Below are 15,644 nucleotides of genomic sequence, written 5' to 3' on the forward strand. Positions count from 1 at the left end.
ACACAGCTGGTCATACAGTCGCAGACATACAGGCCTACGCTCTGTGTTCACACACTTGGAGACACCACCAAATGTGCGCTGATGTGTTTAGCCCAGAACCTCCCCGTCCCTGAGCTCATGTGACCCCTAAAACCCCCTGGAGGACAACACACCTGGCACCCTCATGGGCAGACCAGGTTACCAGGCACTGGTGACAGAGAAAAGGGGGATCAGCTCTGGGCTCTGCCATTCCTAGTTGTGAGAGCTCGAGCAGCCCAAGAGACCTCTCTGTGCCTTGGTTTCCCATCCTACAAAATGGAGAAATCACTAAGGTAATATGTATCACCCTGGGCCAGGCTCAGAGGTCTCTGAACCTGACATTGTCGTTTTTAAAAATATGTATTTACTTATTAATTACTATTTATTTGGTTGCGCTGGGTCTTAGTTGCAGCTCAAGAGCTCCTTAGTTGTGGCACGTGGGCTCCTTAGTTGTGGCATACAAACTCTTAGTTGCGGCACGCATGTGGGATCTAGTTCCCTGACAAAGGGTCGAATCTGGGCCCCCTGCATTGGGAGCTCAGAGTCTTAAGCACTGCACCACCAGGGAAGTCCCCCTGATGTTGTCTTATTATAAACTCCATTTTAGATATCTGCAAACCAAGGTTTAGCAAAGTGGAGATAATTCTCCCAAGGTCCCTCTGGTGGTTAAGGACAGAAACTGCCCCTACCTGAAAGAGACCTGGGCCCAGATACCACACTCTGCAGGACACAGATCAGGAGCAGGTAGACGGCTCACACCCAGGCACAGGTGGCCCTGACACACACACACGCGCGCGCGCGCGTGCACGTGGTCTCAGAGGACCCCAGCAGCTTCAGAAGTCTCCCTCATGAGCCTCTGCCCCTTGTGGCCCTATACCCCAGTCACCAGCAGTCCCTGGTTAATGATAACCCTAATATTTATGTAGCCCTGGGGCGGGATGACAGAGGAGCAAGGGGGGCCAGCAGGGAGGGCGGCACCTGGCTAGCTCTAGCCAGTGCTGGGGTCCCTCCCCTCACAGGGCCAGCTGCTCCAGAGTGGAGAGGCCCAGCCATTTTCGGGCTGGGTGATGGGCCAATGACTTAACCTCTCTGTGGCTCAGTTTCTCCTTCTGTAGAATGGAAATGATAACACTATTCAACTCAGAGGGAGGTCAGGATGATTCTCTGAAATGATGCATGGAAAATACTGAGAACAAGGCCCGGCACACTAAGTGATCACACACGCACACACAAAAGTAAGCTGTCACCATCATCATCCTTGTCATTCTTCTCATCATAAACAGGAGGGAGGACCTGCTGGGTTGAACACTCTGGGAGTATGGATTTAGGCCCATCTGTCTCCCTTCGGTGTCCCTGGCCCAGAGCTCTTTATCTATCTTTCTCAAAAACCCTGTAAAGAAGTTTATCATCCCTGCTTTATGGCTGAGGTAACAGAGACCTGAAGGGCCTTGCTCAAATCACAGAGATGTCCAGGTGCAGGACAAGCCCTTGGGTCCAGAATCCACCCCAAGCTGTGGGGTGCCCACCCTTCTCGGAACACCCTCTATCCTCTCGGATAGAGGAGGAATTCTCTACACATCTGAGAAGTGGGTGACACGACCGCCCCATCTGACAGATGGGCAAACTGAGGATCAGGGATGACCCTGATCTGAGTGACCCCGCCTGGTGTCAGGGGTGGTCACTTTTAATACTTTTAAAAAAAATATTCAAGTTTAATAATTTATGCTTTACCAGTAAGACACACATTTCTACTTTTCTGTAAAAGGTGTTAGTGGAACAGTCCTGAGTGTGCCGACCCGAAGCTGACCCAACGCGGCCTGGGCCTCATCTGCCCGCAGCTTTGCCCGGTGCCCTCCAAAGCCCCGACTAGCCCGCGTGCCAGGCCCACCCCGTGCCCTGCTTCGTGACCGGTGACCCCTAGCTGGTGCTGTTAGGTCCCTTGTCCTCCAAGTGTTCTGGGTGTGTGCAGCAGTGCCAAGAGAGGCTGTGTGTTCTCCTCACGCCTTAGTTTTCCCATCTGTAAAGTGGGGGTTAATAATACTACCCACCTCAAGGGGTTGTTGTGAGCACTGAGTAAATTCATGTCAAGACTGATGCATAGTAAGGGCTCAGTGAGTATTATTACCACTACTTCAGACTGGGTAATGTCATTTATTTATTTTTCTTATTTAATGAACAGAATCTATCCAAACTGCTAAAAGCTTAGTCCAAACGAAAACAGCCAGTATCCATGGGTTCTGATCTCCAAAGGAGGAATGCAAAATCATACTGGGAGACTGTGCAGCCAGCTGCCTGGGCTTGAGTCCTGGCTCTGCCCCAGCTCGATAACCTAGATCTCAAATGACCTGACCCCTCGCTTCAGTATTTCCATTTGTAAAATAGCCATACGATATATTAGCCTCGGAGGGCTGTAGTGAGGTCAGCACGAGCTAATAGATGAACTTGTAGGACGCGGTGTGGTACAGAGTCAGTGCTGAAGGAAGGGGATGGCATCATTATCACCCTTTTTCCCTTGGGTTGGCTCCCTACCCCTAAGTGAGTGGTGGGTACTCAAGGAGTTAATTTCAGGCAAAAGAGGTTGTGGGTTTGGGGCAGGGCGGCTGCCCTGCTGAGTGTCGCCACCAGAGGGAGCAGCTGGACTTGAGCTGGTCCCTCCAAGCCTGGGTGCCAGTGCCCACCCAGCCCTACTGGAGCCAGGGGAGGGGGCTGGCTGGGAGTGGCCACCGAGGCTCCAGCCCTTGGTGGTCTCTCCTCCCACCCCCCTCCCGCCTGCAGAGCCATCCGGTCCCCACCCAGGTGACAGCCTCCTCACACTCCGTGAGTGGGGTGGAGTGGGGAATCTGGGGAGGGGGCTGACCGGGAGGGGCCAGGGCAGCTCCAACGCTCTGCGGCCCCTCCCCTCCCATGGGGCCCTCTGGCCCCTTCCCAAGGGCTGCTCTTCCTATGGCCTCTGACGCCCTCCTCCTTCTTGCCCTGCTTTGCCTGGAGCACCCGGTGCCCAGCAAGTCCCTTTCCCAAACCTCCTGGGAGAAGGGACGTGGGAGGAGGGGAAGAAACTTCCAAGGAGCTGGAAAGGGGGGGTAGGGAGACAGAAATAAAGACACCAGACAGAGGGAGACACACACACACACACACACACACACACACACACACACTCAGACACACACAGAAAGAGAGGCCAACAGACAGAAGGAGGCAGACAGAGAAAAAGAGAAACAGAGACAGAGAGACAATTCAGATAGAAATAGAGAGACAGAGATAGAGAGTGGGAAGCAGACTAACTCACGGAGTCAGAAGTATAAAAAGGGAGAGAGACAGAAAGACAGGGAAAGAGAAATAAACAGAAAATTAGACACCAAAGAGATACAGGAAGCAAAGCAGACTGAGGGGAGACCAAGAAAGAGGAGAGAGAAGCCAGGGCAGAGCGTGCCAGCAGGCGGCATGGAGGGCCACCTGGCATGGGAGATGTAGTGGCCGCGACCTGGGCCAAGCTGGGTGGGCAGAGAGAAGCCGGTGCCTCGGTGGAGGTCAGGGGGCATGGGAGGGGCAGGGATCCTGCTGCTGCTGCTGGCTGGGGTGGGCGTGGGGGGGGCCTGGAGACCCCCAAAGGGAAAGTGTCCTCTGAGTTGCTCCTGTACTAAAGACAGTGCCCTGTGTGAGGGCTCCCCGGACCTGCCCGAGAGCTTCTCCCCGACCCTGCTGTCGCTGTGAGTGTCCGGCCCTCTGGAGGCCTGAGGCTGCGGATGGGAGTCCTGGGACCCCAGGGGCTGGGGGGCAGGGTGCTGGCTCCCCAAGGAAACAGGGACCCATCAGGATCTTGGGAGGGGGGCAGCAAAGGATGTCGGGAGTCCTGAAAGGGGGCTGCTGGGATTTGGAAAGGAGCCGGAGGGAAATTCCAAAGGGCAGGGTCAGCATCGGGGCCTGGGAAGAAGGAGAGCCGTGGGGTGGGCTGAGTGCTGCCAGGATCCTGGCCAAACGAGGAGGGCAAATGCCTGTCTCCCCTGGGATGTAGGGGAAATACACACACCCAGGGTCAGGTGGCATGCCAGGGTCCCCTCCGCCCCACCGCCGGACACAGGAGACAGCTCTGGGATGGGACTGGCACACTGGAGCAGTCTTCTCCTCGCCCACCATTGCCCACATCCCCAGCTCACTCGTTAGGACTGGAGTCACCCAGCTGAAGGCCGGCAGCTTCCTGAGGGTACCGTCACTGCACCTGCTGTGAGTGGGGCCCGGCTTAGCGACGGCCACCTGAGGGAGGGGGTGTCCACGCACATGCGCATGGGGGAGTGTGCACACGTACACGTATGTGCGTGTCCATGAAAGCATCCGTGTCACACACATACTCACTTGGCATGCGTATGTGTGTGTGACCGTGCCCACGTGGGCTGGGGTTGGGAGGGGGCAAGGTTAACGTGTCAGGTAGGGAGCAGCCACCCTGGAAAAATGTCTTTCTAACTTCCTTGCCAGCCTCTTCACATCCAACTCCTTCTCCGTGATCGAGGACGATGCGTTTGCGGGCCTGTCCCACCTGCAGTACCTGTGAGTGAGGCCAGAAGATGGGGGCAGGAATGGGGGCCTGGGAGAGGAAGGCGGAGCCCCTCTGTGTCTGCTAGAGTGGGGGAGATAGGGGCTTGTTGCCCTGGGGAGGAAGTGTCTGCACAAGGGACCGTCTGGAGGGGGCAAGGGTCCTGGCCTCTTGAGTGGCGTTGGGGCTTCTGCTCAGCTGCCCTCTCTGTTTCAAGATTCACAAAAGGCCTGGATGACCCATGACTGTTTCTGGTCCTACCTGACTTTTGGGAGCCCAGGGAGGTTACAGAGAGGCCAGAGATAAAGAAGTGTTTCAAATTAAGAGGACACTATTCTGAGTTAGTTGGTGATGGTGGGACTGACGGTAATGGTGGTGATGAGAGTGTGACTATGCCAGCATTACCCCTGGTGCTATGCAGCTGCTCACAGGGAAGTGGTGGCATTATTGAGGATGGTGGAGTGGGGATGATTTTGATAAAAACGGTGGACCCAACGGTGATGGCGCTATCGGTGGTATGGATGATGAAGTTTGAAGGGTTGGTGTTAGTGACAGTTAGCAGTATTCTGGGCATTGGTAATTATCGTATTGGTATTGGTGATGGTTTGGGGTAGGATGTCGGTGTTGGTGTAATGGCAATGCTGTTGGTATGGGGTTTGGTGGGGATGGCGGAGACGTTCGTACGTATGGGAACTGCGGCAGTAGTGGCGCTGACGGGTGATGATGTGAGCGCTGGGGGTAAAGGTGATGTTTCTGGTGTTGGCAGTGCTGGTACCAGTGCTGAAGCTTGCGATAACGGTGGCTTTGGTTTTGGTATCGATCACAAAGGCTGTGCTCTTGGTGACGCTTATCAGTGTTGCCGGTGTGGGTTTGGTAATGATGGTGTTGGTGTTGTTGGTATTGATGGGAACCGGTGGTGATGGTATCGGTGACGGTGGTGACATGGTATATTGTTGGTGATGATGGCAGTTATTGGTACTGGGGTTGATGACGATGGTAGAGGCCCTGGGCATAATGGATGATGGTGGAGGTATGGGTGGTAATATTGGTGCCAGTGTTGGCGTTGGTGATCAGGGCAGCAGTGGTGGTGATGGTGGTGGCAGTGTTCACGGCGAGGCTGGCAATGACCATAGGGTCGGGTTCTTGGGTCCTGAAACTGTAGGCTGGGACCTTGCTGAGGAGAGGTTCCTGGGAGGTTTTCCCTGGGATTATGCAAGCTGTTGGGGGAGAATTCGGCACATTCCAGTGGCCTATGTCTTCCACGGGGTGAGTTCCCCAAGCACTGTAGGGCCACAGCAGGGAACCAAGGGCCGCCCCCTGACCCCATCTTCCCTCCACAGCTTTATCGAAGACAATGAGATTGGCTCCATCTCTAAGAACGCTCTCAGAGGACTCCGCTCACTCACACACCTGTGCGTGCCTCCATCGCCCCAGCCCTCCCTGACAGGCACCCCGCACCCATCACCCAGGCACACAGCGTATCCTGGGAGCTGCTGATGGTTTCTGCTTCTCTCCCTCCACCAGAAGCCTGGCCAATAACCATCTCGAGACCCTCCCCAGATTCCTGTTCCGAGGCCTGGAGACCCTGACTCACGTGTGAGGCTCAAGGGGGCTGGGAGGGTGGGAGGATTTGGGAATGTTTGGGTGGGGGAAGGGGAGATCTGTGCCCACTCTTGGTTGGCACAAATGAGTATGACTGCGATGGTTCCTACATATTTTCCACACCACTCGGGGGCCCTATCCTGAAACCTTGCCTGGGGAGGGGTGGGGAGCGTGGCCCGCAGGGAGTGGAATCCGGGTCGCAGCCCCTCCCCGGCCTCTTGCCCCAGGGACCTCCGCGGGAACCCGTTCCAGTGTGACTGCCGTGTCCTCTGGCTGCTGCAGTGGATACCCACCGTGAACGCCAGCGTGGGGACCGGGGCCTGTGCCGGCCCCGCCGCCCTGGCCCACATGCAGCTCCACCACCTCGACCCCAAGACGTTCAAGTGCAGAGCCATAGGTGGGGGCTTTCCCGGTGGGGTGGGAGGGACAGCAGGTGTTCCCGGAAGAAGGTGGGAGATTGGGGAACGGCTGCCAGGGCTGAGGGGCTCACCTCCTTCCCTGCTCTGCCATTTCCTGGCTGTGAGTCTCCTGAGCAAGCAGCACCACCTCCCCGAACCTCAGTTTTCCTGTCTGTAAATAGGGGTAATAAACAGTGACATAGGGCTGCTGTGAGACTTCAGTGATGTACTTGGCGCAGGGCCTGGGAGGGGAGGCCCCCATAAATGTTCATTCTCGTCGTTGTTGTTATCGATATAAAATCGACCATTTAAAAAGTACTTCCTATGATCATTTTGCTTTTCCACAAATATATTTTGGTACCTTTATGGGTACTGGGCAAAGCAGAGAGCACAGCAGTGATGAAGCCAGTCCTGGGTCTTGCCCTCACAGAGCCCACAGCCAGAGGCAAGCAGAGAGGGATGGCCCAGAATGATCAGGCCTGGGATGGGGGGAAGCACAGAGGGGTCAGGGCCGGGATGGAGGGAAACCATGGAGCTACGGGAGCCCAGAGCCAGAGCGGGGGCCAGGCACAGCTGGAGGGTCAGGAGGGAGTGGACATTTGAGTTCAAACCTGAAGACCATTACTAACATCATCATCATCAAAGCGTAAGACATGTTTCTGGTCTTTGGGATTCACAGAACAAGGGAGTTTAACTTAGTGACTCTTCATTCCATTATTCAACACACAGTCACTGAGGTCCACTCGGTGCCCATCCCTGTGAGACGCGATGGGCACACTGTGGTGACCAAGATAACCCTGGGCCTTGGCCTCGGCCTCATGGGGTCACAGTCCTGGGGGTGGGGAGACAGACATTCAATAAAACATTGCACCAATAAGTGTATGGTACACATCGTGATAAACACAGGGGGTGATGAGAGAGTTTAGGCGGTGGTCCTGCCTTACCTGGGGCATCGGAGAAGGCTTCTCTGAAGAGGTAGCACTAGATGTGGATGTAGCTAAGTGGAGTACAGAGGAAGGAGCCCGCGTGCGCAGGGACCCCCAAGGCAGCACAGAGCTTGTCCTGAATGAGGATCAAAGGGAGGCACGTCTGGTTTACGGGAGTGAGGAGGGAAGGACACAGATGAGGTGGAAGGTGCAGGGGCCTCACCCTGCAGGACTTCGAAAGCCATAGAGAACAAGGTGGACTTCATCCAGAGGGCTGTGGGAAGCCATGGAGGGTTGCGAGCAGGGAGTGACATGATTTGAAGGCCATTTTTAAAAGATCCCCTTTGGATGGGTATGCTTAGTGGTTTGGTTCATTGCTTCAACCCTGGTCCCTAGAAGTAGGGCCTGGCATGTAGAGTGAAGTATTGTAAACTGGAGTCCACCACCCGGCTCCACCGCCACCACACTGGGCAATCTGGGTGCACCGTTACCAAAAATGCTAAGGTGCTGTAACAAAGAGGCTGTAAATACCAAGAATTAAAGAAAACAGAAGGGTCTGAGGTGAGCAGTCCAGGTGGGTGGGGCAGGCCCTGGGTGTTATCCTGCTTTCCACGGCTGAAACCGAGCTGTGGCCCCGTCCATATGCCAGTTCACAAGGAGAAGGGGAAAGGGCCAAGTCCAGGATGAGCCATCTTCCTACAAGCAAGGCAAGCACTACAGCCATCACTCTGCTTTTGTTCCATTGGGAACTTGGTCTGGTCATGGCCACAGCGGACCTCAGAGGCTGGGGGACAGCGTAGGGGGAGTGCTGGGCTAATGTGGCCTCTGGCTGGGCAGCTTTCTGCCCAGCTGCTATCCTATCTCATGGAAGATGGGAGGGATGGATTTGGCGGGACAGCTGGCTGCCTGTGCCTCTTAGCCTCAGTTTCCTCATCTATAAAGTGGATATAATAACAGAACATAACCCATAGGGATCTTGTGAAATTAAATGAATGAATAAATGGCTACTTCTAAGCAACTATTTGCTGATGCCACGCAGCTTAGAAAACAGAGTACCGCCATGTTGTTGTGAGTTAATACGTCCATAGGTAAAAAGATCCCACTGTATGTCCCTACGAGGTCAACACCGTCGTGGTCCTCACCTCAGAGGTGTGCAAAGCGGGACCCAGTGATGAGGACCCGTGGGGTGCCCCTGGCCTGCCTGACTCTCTCCCCTCCCCACTGCACCCCCTCCCAGAGCTGTCCTGGTTCCAGACGGTCGGCGAGTCAGCGCTGGGCGTAGAGGCTTTCTCCTACCAAGGGGAGCCCCACGTCGTCCTGGCACAGCCCTTTGCCGGCCGCTGCCTGATCCTGACCTGGGACTACAGCCTGCAGCGCTTCCGGCAGGAGGAAGAGCTGTCTGGTAAGCCCACTCCCATCCTCCCGCCTCCCAGGTAGCCTGCCCAGCTCGTCTGACAGGCGCCCTGCTCCCCGCCTCCCCACAGCGCCCTCGGTGGTGTCCTGCAAGCCGCTGGTGCTGGGCCCGCGCCTCTTCGTGCTGGCCGCCCGCCTGTGGGGAGGCTCGCAGCTGTGGGCCCGGCCCGGCCCCGACCTGCGCCTGGCCCCGCTGCAGGCCCTGGCTCCACGGCGGCTGCTGCGGCCCAATGATGCCGAGCTCCTGTGGCTGGACGGGCAGCCCTGCTTCGTGGTGGCCGACGCGTCCAAGGCAGGCAGCACCACGCTGCTGTGCCGCGACGGGCCCGGCTTCTACCCACGCCAGAGCCTGCACGCCTGGCACCGGGACACGGACGCCGAGGCCCTCGAGCTGGACGGCCGGCCCCACCTGCTGCTAGCCTCCGCCTCGCAGCGGCCCGTGCTCTTCCACTGGTTTGGGGGCCGCTTCGAGAGGCGCACGGACATCCCCGAGGCCGAGGACGTCTATGCCACACGCCACTTCCAGGCCAGCGGAGATGTGTTCCTGTACCTGACACGCTACATCGGGGACTCCATGGTGAGGCTGAGCCCAGTCCCGTGGGGCAGGCACAGGCCGGGCCTGACCTGCATCAGCAGACTCCCACTCAGGGCTGGCCTTTCAGCGCTGACCGCACCTTGCGCACTGGCCTCTGAACTCTGACCCGCCTCACGGGCTGAGCTTCCTAATGTGCTGATCTTTGAGCTCTGACCCCACCCCAACACTGACTCCAAGACTGTGACCCCTCGAGGCTGGCTGCCCTAAGCCACTCCCCATCGCCCAACACTGACACTGGCCCCGAGATTCTACCGCCAAACTCCGACACACTCCAGCGCCTACATTTAATCACAACCACCGCACCCTGAAGCCCCGGGGCTGACGGCCCACCCCCTCCAGCACTCTCTCTCTGGAGTGAGGTACAGCCAGGGGGAGGGCTCTGGGCCTAAAAGGCACTGATCTGACGCAGGTGTTCACAGGGTGTCTGCATGGGGAGCAGACTGTGGGCACAGGGACAGGAGCAGGGAGATCAGGAAGACCAGGAAGGAGGCTGTGTGATGGTCCAGGAGGGAGGTGACTGTGGCTGGGCTGGAGTACAGCCAGAATAAATGAGAGACATAAATACCATGGTAGGTGAAACTGACAGATTCCAGGGCTGACTGATTCTATGTGGGGTGTGAGGGAGAGAGAAGGGCTCAGAATGACTCCAAGTCGGTGGCCTGAGCAGCTGGGTGGTGACATTTATGAAGATAAGAAAGCTGTGGGAGTTTGGGGACCTACAGGCCTCTGTTCCCAAGCTGTTCCAAGTCCTCCAAAGCCTAGAGGACCACTGACGGGCAGGCCTGGCCCTCTTGGACCCCAGCCCTAATGAGCGGCCACCCTCCGCAGGTCATGCGCTGGGATGGTTCCATGTTTCGCCTGCTGCAGCAGCTTCCCTCTCGCGGTGCCCACGTCTTCCAGCCACTGCTCATCGCCAGGGACCAGCTGGCTATCCTGGGCAGCGACTTCGCCTTCAGCCAGGTCTTCCGCCTTGAGCCTGACAGGGGGCTCCTGGAGCCACTGCAGGAGCTGGGGCCCCCAGCCTTGGTGGCCCCCCGGGCCTTTGCCCATATCACCATGGCCGGCAGGCGCTTCCTCTTCGCTGCTTGCTTCAAGGGCCCCACACAGATCTACCAGCATCACGAGTTAGACCTCAGTGCCTGAGACTGGAAGGGCCCCTGGACATGGCTGGCAGAGGGCTGGCATGGGGAGTCCTGGGCCTCTGGATGCCCCATTGCCTAGACTCCTGGTCCTACTCAGAGGTGACTGCTGGTCCTGTGAGATACTGACCACAGGCCAAGTTCAAGGCAAGAGCTGCTCGTCCAGTCTTAAGCAACATCTTGGCTGGGGGTAGATGACCCCACCCCCTCCAAGGATGACTTGGGGGCTCAGGCTGGGGCACCGCCACACGGAGACAGTACAGAAATCATGGGGGGCGGGGGGTAATGTGCAGAGCTCCATGAGGTCTGGAAGCGCCCCGCTCAACCCACTCTCAACCCTCCTTATTCCCTGTAAAAGTACCACGGAAAGGATAGCTTTCCTTTTCCTTCTAAACTCAATCCAGCCAATCGCTTTTAGTGCCCGCCTCCATGACGTCATCAGTAGCTGGGCGGTTTTCCCTGCCGGGCTTGCTAACTTCCTCTGCTGCTTGTGCGCATGCCTGCTGCCGAGGCGGAAGCCCAGCGTGTCTTCCCTGTTGCGCGTGCGCAGGGAATAGGCGGGAAATTGAGAATCGTCGCCGGGAGTCCGAGGTACCCGTCCTGTGTCGGTGAAAGGGGGGAGGACTGAAAGTGTACGAGCTCAATAAACGCGCTGTGCACCCGTCTCACCGGTTGTTGTGGGGTCATTGGGAGAGGGTGTCTGCTGTGGCATGGGGGTGGGGTGAGGGAGGAGGATTCGTGTCCCAGGAACGGTATTATGGGGCGGGGGTGGGGGGGGTGTCCCAGGGTACATTTTGGCTGCCCTTGTTGAGCTTTCGCGAGGTTTCTAAGGAGTGTGTGTCATGATTATGGGGGGCCTAGTGGGACGTCCAAGGGATATGAGGGCATTATTAGGGGACAGGTCACGGGTTTATTGTTGGTCTTGTGTCTTATGTATTGTAGGAGATACTGCGGGGTGTTTTGAAGGATTTTAGGCATTTTTATGGCTCTTGGGGACATTTTGGAAGTCTTATTGGCTATTGGAGACCGTCTCGAGGGAGTTTAGGGCTTGTTGGAGTTCTCACACCGTGTGGCCATTATATATTATTAGGAGTATCATGGGGAATAATTTAAAGGTCTTACAGGAACATTTGAGTGTTAGGAAGGGTCTTTCATAATAAAATGGGGTCTGAGGTGAGTCAGAGGGTCACTATTGTAGTCATAAGCTAGCTGGCTACTCCTGTTGTGAAAGGATGATCCCACATCCTAGTTTTCCTGGGAAGGTCCCACTGTCCACCTGAGGGTCCCAGCATTCCGTCTGGCTAGAGCTCCCTTTCACTCTCAGAACGTCCCCCATGTGGCTACTAGAGCATTTTAAATGGCAGATGTGGCTCCCATGGCCACGGAGGCAGAGGTCAGGCCCTATGCCGTCCACCGGGTCATGAGGAAGCAGGCCTGTGGGCTTGTCCCAGTGGAGAGATTCAGCTGCCAGCTTCCATGCTGGCCCCCATGCACATCCCCTTCTCCCGGCCCCCCAAAACCCCAACGCGCACATAGGGAGTTTCGAGGCTGCTTGGGCATGAGGCAAGATCATTTAAGAGTGAAAATTGAACAAAGACCCCCTCCACTGAGAGGTGAGATGGAGCCCTGGCCAGGTGGTCTGAGAATTCCATCCTGGAGTTTCGGATCCTGTGCAGAGCCAGGACTCGGGGAAAGAGTGGCCCTCGGTGCTCTTTCCGCTGATCCATCCTCAACAGTTATGGGCAGAGCCTGGGAGAGGTGACAGGGTCAGCCTGTGAGAGTGGATCAGGTTATTTCTCCCCAGGGTGCACACACGCACACGCGCACACACACACACACAAACACACACACCTCATAGCCTATGTCCCAGTCAGCTCCATTCTGTCCCTGTCTTACCTGAAGTGATGAGAGGTGGGGCATCCCCTGGATAGTGACTAGGGAAAGAAAAGTGATGAGATCTCTGTTCACCCCCGTTCATCCTCTCCCTCAAGGCTAGAGGATTCTCAGCTTGCCCCGACATATCTTCCTAGCTATTTTCCCACAAAGTTGTACCATCCCAGGGACCAAAGCATTTCATGATTGGAGGCCCTCTGAGGATTCATGGCTCTGAAGAATAAACCTGGAAGATCTCAGTAACAGGAATTCTCCAGGGCAAGACCCAGAAACCCGGCCTTTTCTTTTTTTTTTTTTTTTTGCAAAATTTAGCTCTTTCCCCCTGAAAGGTGTCTGTCCAGTATGAGGCAGGCACACTGCCTGGAACCCATCTTACCGGGGCTTCCGGCTGAACTTGCATTTGCATTTCCCACCTGTTAGGAGAGAGGGGAATGTCAGGGGAGGACACCCACCGCCCTGCACTGCCCGCTCCCCCGCCAGCTGCTCCACTCACTCATGAGGACGATAATGCCAATGGCGCACAGGACCGCTGCGAAGACGAGCCCGCCGACACGGAGCCTGAACCAGTCTAGGAGAAACCCAGAGGGGGCCCTCGGTGCCAGCCCGTGCCCTCCTCATCCAAGCCCCCAACCGCTTGACGATATGCATTAGGCACCCCTGATGTGGGATACAGCAGTGGAGAGAACAGACAGCCCTCCAGCCCCCGCACTCACTTTCCAATCTCTACACAGCAAGCGACAGAGATCTAACGTGGAGTTAGGTAGAGAGAAGCGGTCTGAAGACATATAAGCAGGGCCAGGGGACGGAGAGTCAGAAGACAACTCTTTTAGGGAGAGTGGCCAGGGGAGACCCGGCTGAAGGGGCACATTTGAGCAGAGGCCTGAGGAGGGGAGGGAGGGAGCATAGGGCGACGTGGAAGAAAACGTGGGGGTGGTTCTAAGGACCAGGCTGGCATGCCTTGTTGCCTTAATCCCCTGTGTTTACTGTTCAATGCCCCAATCCTCGCCCCTGGGTCACCCCCATCAGACCCTCACTCAACCCTGTGTGGGACCGTTGGCACGAAATCGGTCTGAGGGGTGAGTGGGGCTGCAAAGGGAGGGGCACAGGCGCTCACCGTAGTAGAAAGGACTGTTTTTATCTGCAAGGAAAGAAAAATAGGACATGAATCCAGGATAAGAGTGGGGATGCAGGGGTCCTGGGGGAGACTTTGGGGGCGGGACTGGTGGAAGAGTCAGTCTGACTCACCTTCCGGGTCGTTGGCATCCAAGGCAGGCAGGCCTGGCGGGGAGAAGCAGGGTAGGAGAGAGATTGGGGGTGCTGGCCTCGGCAAAGCTGGGGCCAGGGCCGTTGGAGCTCCAGGCCTCAGCGTAGGGTCCCCTGATGGACAGTTCCCTACCTCCCACGGGCACAGGGGTCCAACCCCAAACTAGCTCCTCTGCACATTCCACCTCGGAAATGAGGGTTTCCCCCGACTCAGCCCCACACCTGCAACAGGTTTTCACCTGGGTGGCTTTGGGCCACCTAGCCAGCCTTTGGCCTGATGTTTCCAGACACCTGGCTAATCCACACCCCCTGCAGAAACGAGCGATGGTCTTGTCAAGATGACAGGTGGCTTCAGCTCCCAGGCGTTCTCAGCCCTCACCTCCTGGTTCTGCCACGTCCACATCCCACCCATCCCTCACCACTCCCCTTAAAGTGACTTACTAATTATAAACTTAATATGCTTTATTTAAAAATGCAACTTTACATCACTACCCTGAATGGAATTGCAGTCTTGCCCAATGTAACTGATAAAAACAGATACAATGAGGGCTTCCCTGTGGCGCAGTGGTTGAGAGTCTGCCTGCCGATGCAGGGGACACGGGTTCGTGCCCCGGTCCGGGAAGATCCCACATGCCGCAGAGCGGCTGAGCCCGTGAGCCATGGCCGCCTAGCCTGCGCCTCCGGAGCCTGTGCTCCGCAACGGGAGAGGCCACAACAGTGAGAGGCCCGCGTACCGCAAAAAAAAAAAAAAAAACAAAAAAACAGGTACAATGAAAGCAAAGGACTAGGTTTGAATTCTGGCTAGAAGCAGTGGGCTGCCTTAGCTCTGGGCCTAAGCTCTGTTCTTTCTTTGTTAAAGGGAGGTTCATATTTTTAAATTATATTTAAAGCACAAACACATGGTGCTTACTCTGTCCCAGGCACTCTTCTAAGTGTTTTGCAAATAGTAACTCGTTTAATCCTCACAGTGACTCTATAAGTAGGTGCTACTATTGTCCAGATGGGGAAACTGAGGCACAAGGGGCTTTGGTAACTTGCCACATAACCTTGAAACTCTTACCTCTCGTAATCAAGTGTTAAGAAGTGTTAAAGACACAGTAGCCCAGAGCTGAGCCTTCTCGATATCACCAAGGAGACATCAAGACCATGCATGACGAGCTGTGTGAACCTCTGCTTATAAGAGGTCCTCCTTTATGTGTTCCTTGAAATCACCAGTGTGGCACTTCCCACCTTCCAGGAGATGCTGTCCTGAGACTCACCACCCCACAGGGGAGGCAGAAAGCACGAGAGAGCCACACACAAGCGTGGTCACCACCCAGCTGAGGGGGTCAGGGGAGAGGCAGTCCAGGAACGGGCACTCACCTGCCAGGAGGACAAGCAGGCTCAGGGCCACCTCTTGCATGTCGGAGAGCTGGCCTGGAGGGATCTAGGGGGGAGGTCCAGCTTTAGCAGGGCCACCGGGATGCCTCTGGTTCCCAATCCCCTGCCACTGTGCTCCTTATCCAGGGTACACAGCTCACCCCAGGGCAGAAAGCCTGGCCTTGAAACTCCGCTGGGCTGAGAGATAAGAAGGAGCCGGAAAGTGCAGTGGGGGCTGGGTGAGAACGAAGGCCTACAGGGGGAGCAGCAATAATAACTCACTGGACCTGGACTTGAGGCTTTAAGTGAATCGCCCTGGCAACCAAATGAGGAAGGTGCCGCCAGCTGTTATCCCCATCTTACAGATGTGGAAACTGACGCTCCAGAGGTGAAAGTGGGTGCTCAAGGTCACCTTGCCAGGAAGCGGGATTTAAACCAGACCTGGCTCTGCGGAGGCTGTTCCTAACTCAGGACTCTCTCAGGGCCTTGGGGTGTTTTGGGAAATGGGGT

The 15,644-nt window shown here is 56.3% G+C and overlaps 2 protein-coding genes across 2 annotated transcripts; one reads left to right on the top strand and one right to left on the bottom strand.

Moving 5' to 3' along the window:
* Positions 1–3,190: 3,190 nt before the first annotated feature.
* LGI4 (leucine rich repeat LGI family member 4) lies at positions 3,191–11,282 on the top strand. Its single transcript, XM_065899407.1, has 9 exons — positions 3,191–3,725; positions 4,168–4,239; positions 4,489–4,560; positions 5,887–5,958; positions 6,071–6,142; positions 6,376–6,545; positions 8,710–8,874; positions 8,957–9,462; positions 10,309–11,282. Exons 1-9 carry the CDS (start codon positions 3,556–3,558, stop codon positions 10,621–10,623), a joined length of 1,614 nt encoding a protein of 537 aa, XP_065755479.1. The 5' UTR covers positions 3,191–3,555; the 3' UTR covers positions 10,624–11,282.
* A 1,602-nt stretch (positions 11,283–12,884) lies between these two features.
* Positions 12,885–15,177, bottom strand: FXYD3 (FXYD domain containing ion transport regulator 3). The gene is made up of 5 exons (XM_065899470.1): positions 15,138–15,177; positions 13,758–13,790; positions 13,627–13,650; positions 13,006–13,080; positions 12,885–12,925 (listed from the first exon to the last, which is right to left on the bottom strand). The coding sequence occupies exons 1-5, from the start codon at positions 15,175–15,177 to the stop codon at positions 12,885–12,887; spliced, it is 213 nt and encodes a 70-aa protein (XP_065755542.1).
* Positions 15,178–15,644: the final 467 nt, after the last annotated feature.

The sequence above is a fragment of the Phocoena phocoena genome, chromosome 20 (genome assembly GCF_963924675.1).
Source record: "Phocoena phocoena chromosome 20, mPhoPho1.1, whole genome shotgun sequence".
NCBI classification, from domain to species: Eukaryota; Metazoa; Chordata; class Mammalia; order Artiodactyla; family Phocoenidae; genus Phocoena; species Phocoena phocoena.

Bases quoted from the DNA above. Each gene is read 5' to 3' on its own strand.
- LGI4 (XM_065899407.1), top strand. From the start codon at position 3,556: ATGGGAGGGGCAGGGATCCTGCTGCTGCTGCTGGCTGGGGTGGGCGTG. The intron at 3,726-4,167 runs GTGAGTGTCCGG...CCACATCCCCAG, and splicing joins TCCCCGACCCTGCTGTCGCT to CTCACTCGTTAGGACTGGAG. The intron at 9,463-10,308 runs GTGAGGCTGAGC...CACCCTCCGCAG, and splicing joins GCTACATCGGGGACTCCATG to GTCATGCGCTGGGATGGTTC.
- FXYD3 (XM_065899470.1), bottom strand. From the start codon at position 15,177: ATGCAAGAGGTGGCCCTGAGCCTGCTTGTCCTCCTGGCAG. The intron at 13,651-13,757 runs GTGAGTCAGACT...CTTTCCTTGCAG, and splicing joins GGATGCCAACGACCCGGAAG to ATAAAAACAGTCCTTTCTAC. The intron at 13,081-13,626 runs GTGAGCGCCTGT...GGTTTCTCCTAG, and splicing joins AAACAGTCCTTTCTACTACG to ACTGGTTCAGGCTCCGTGTC.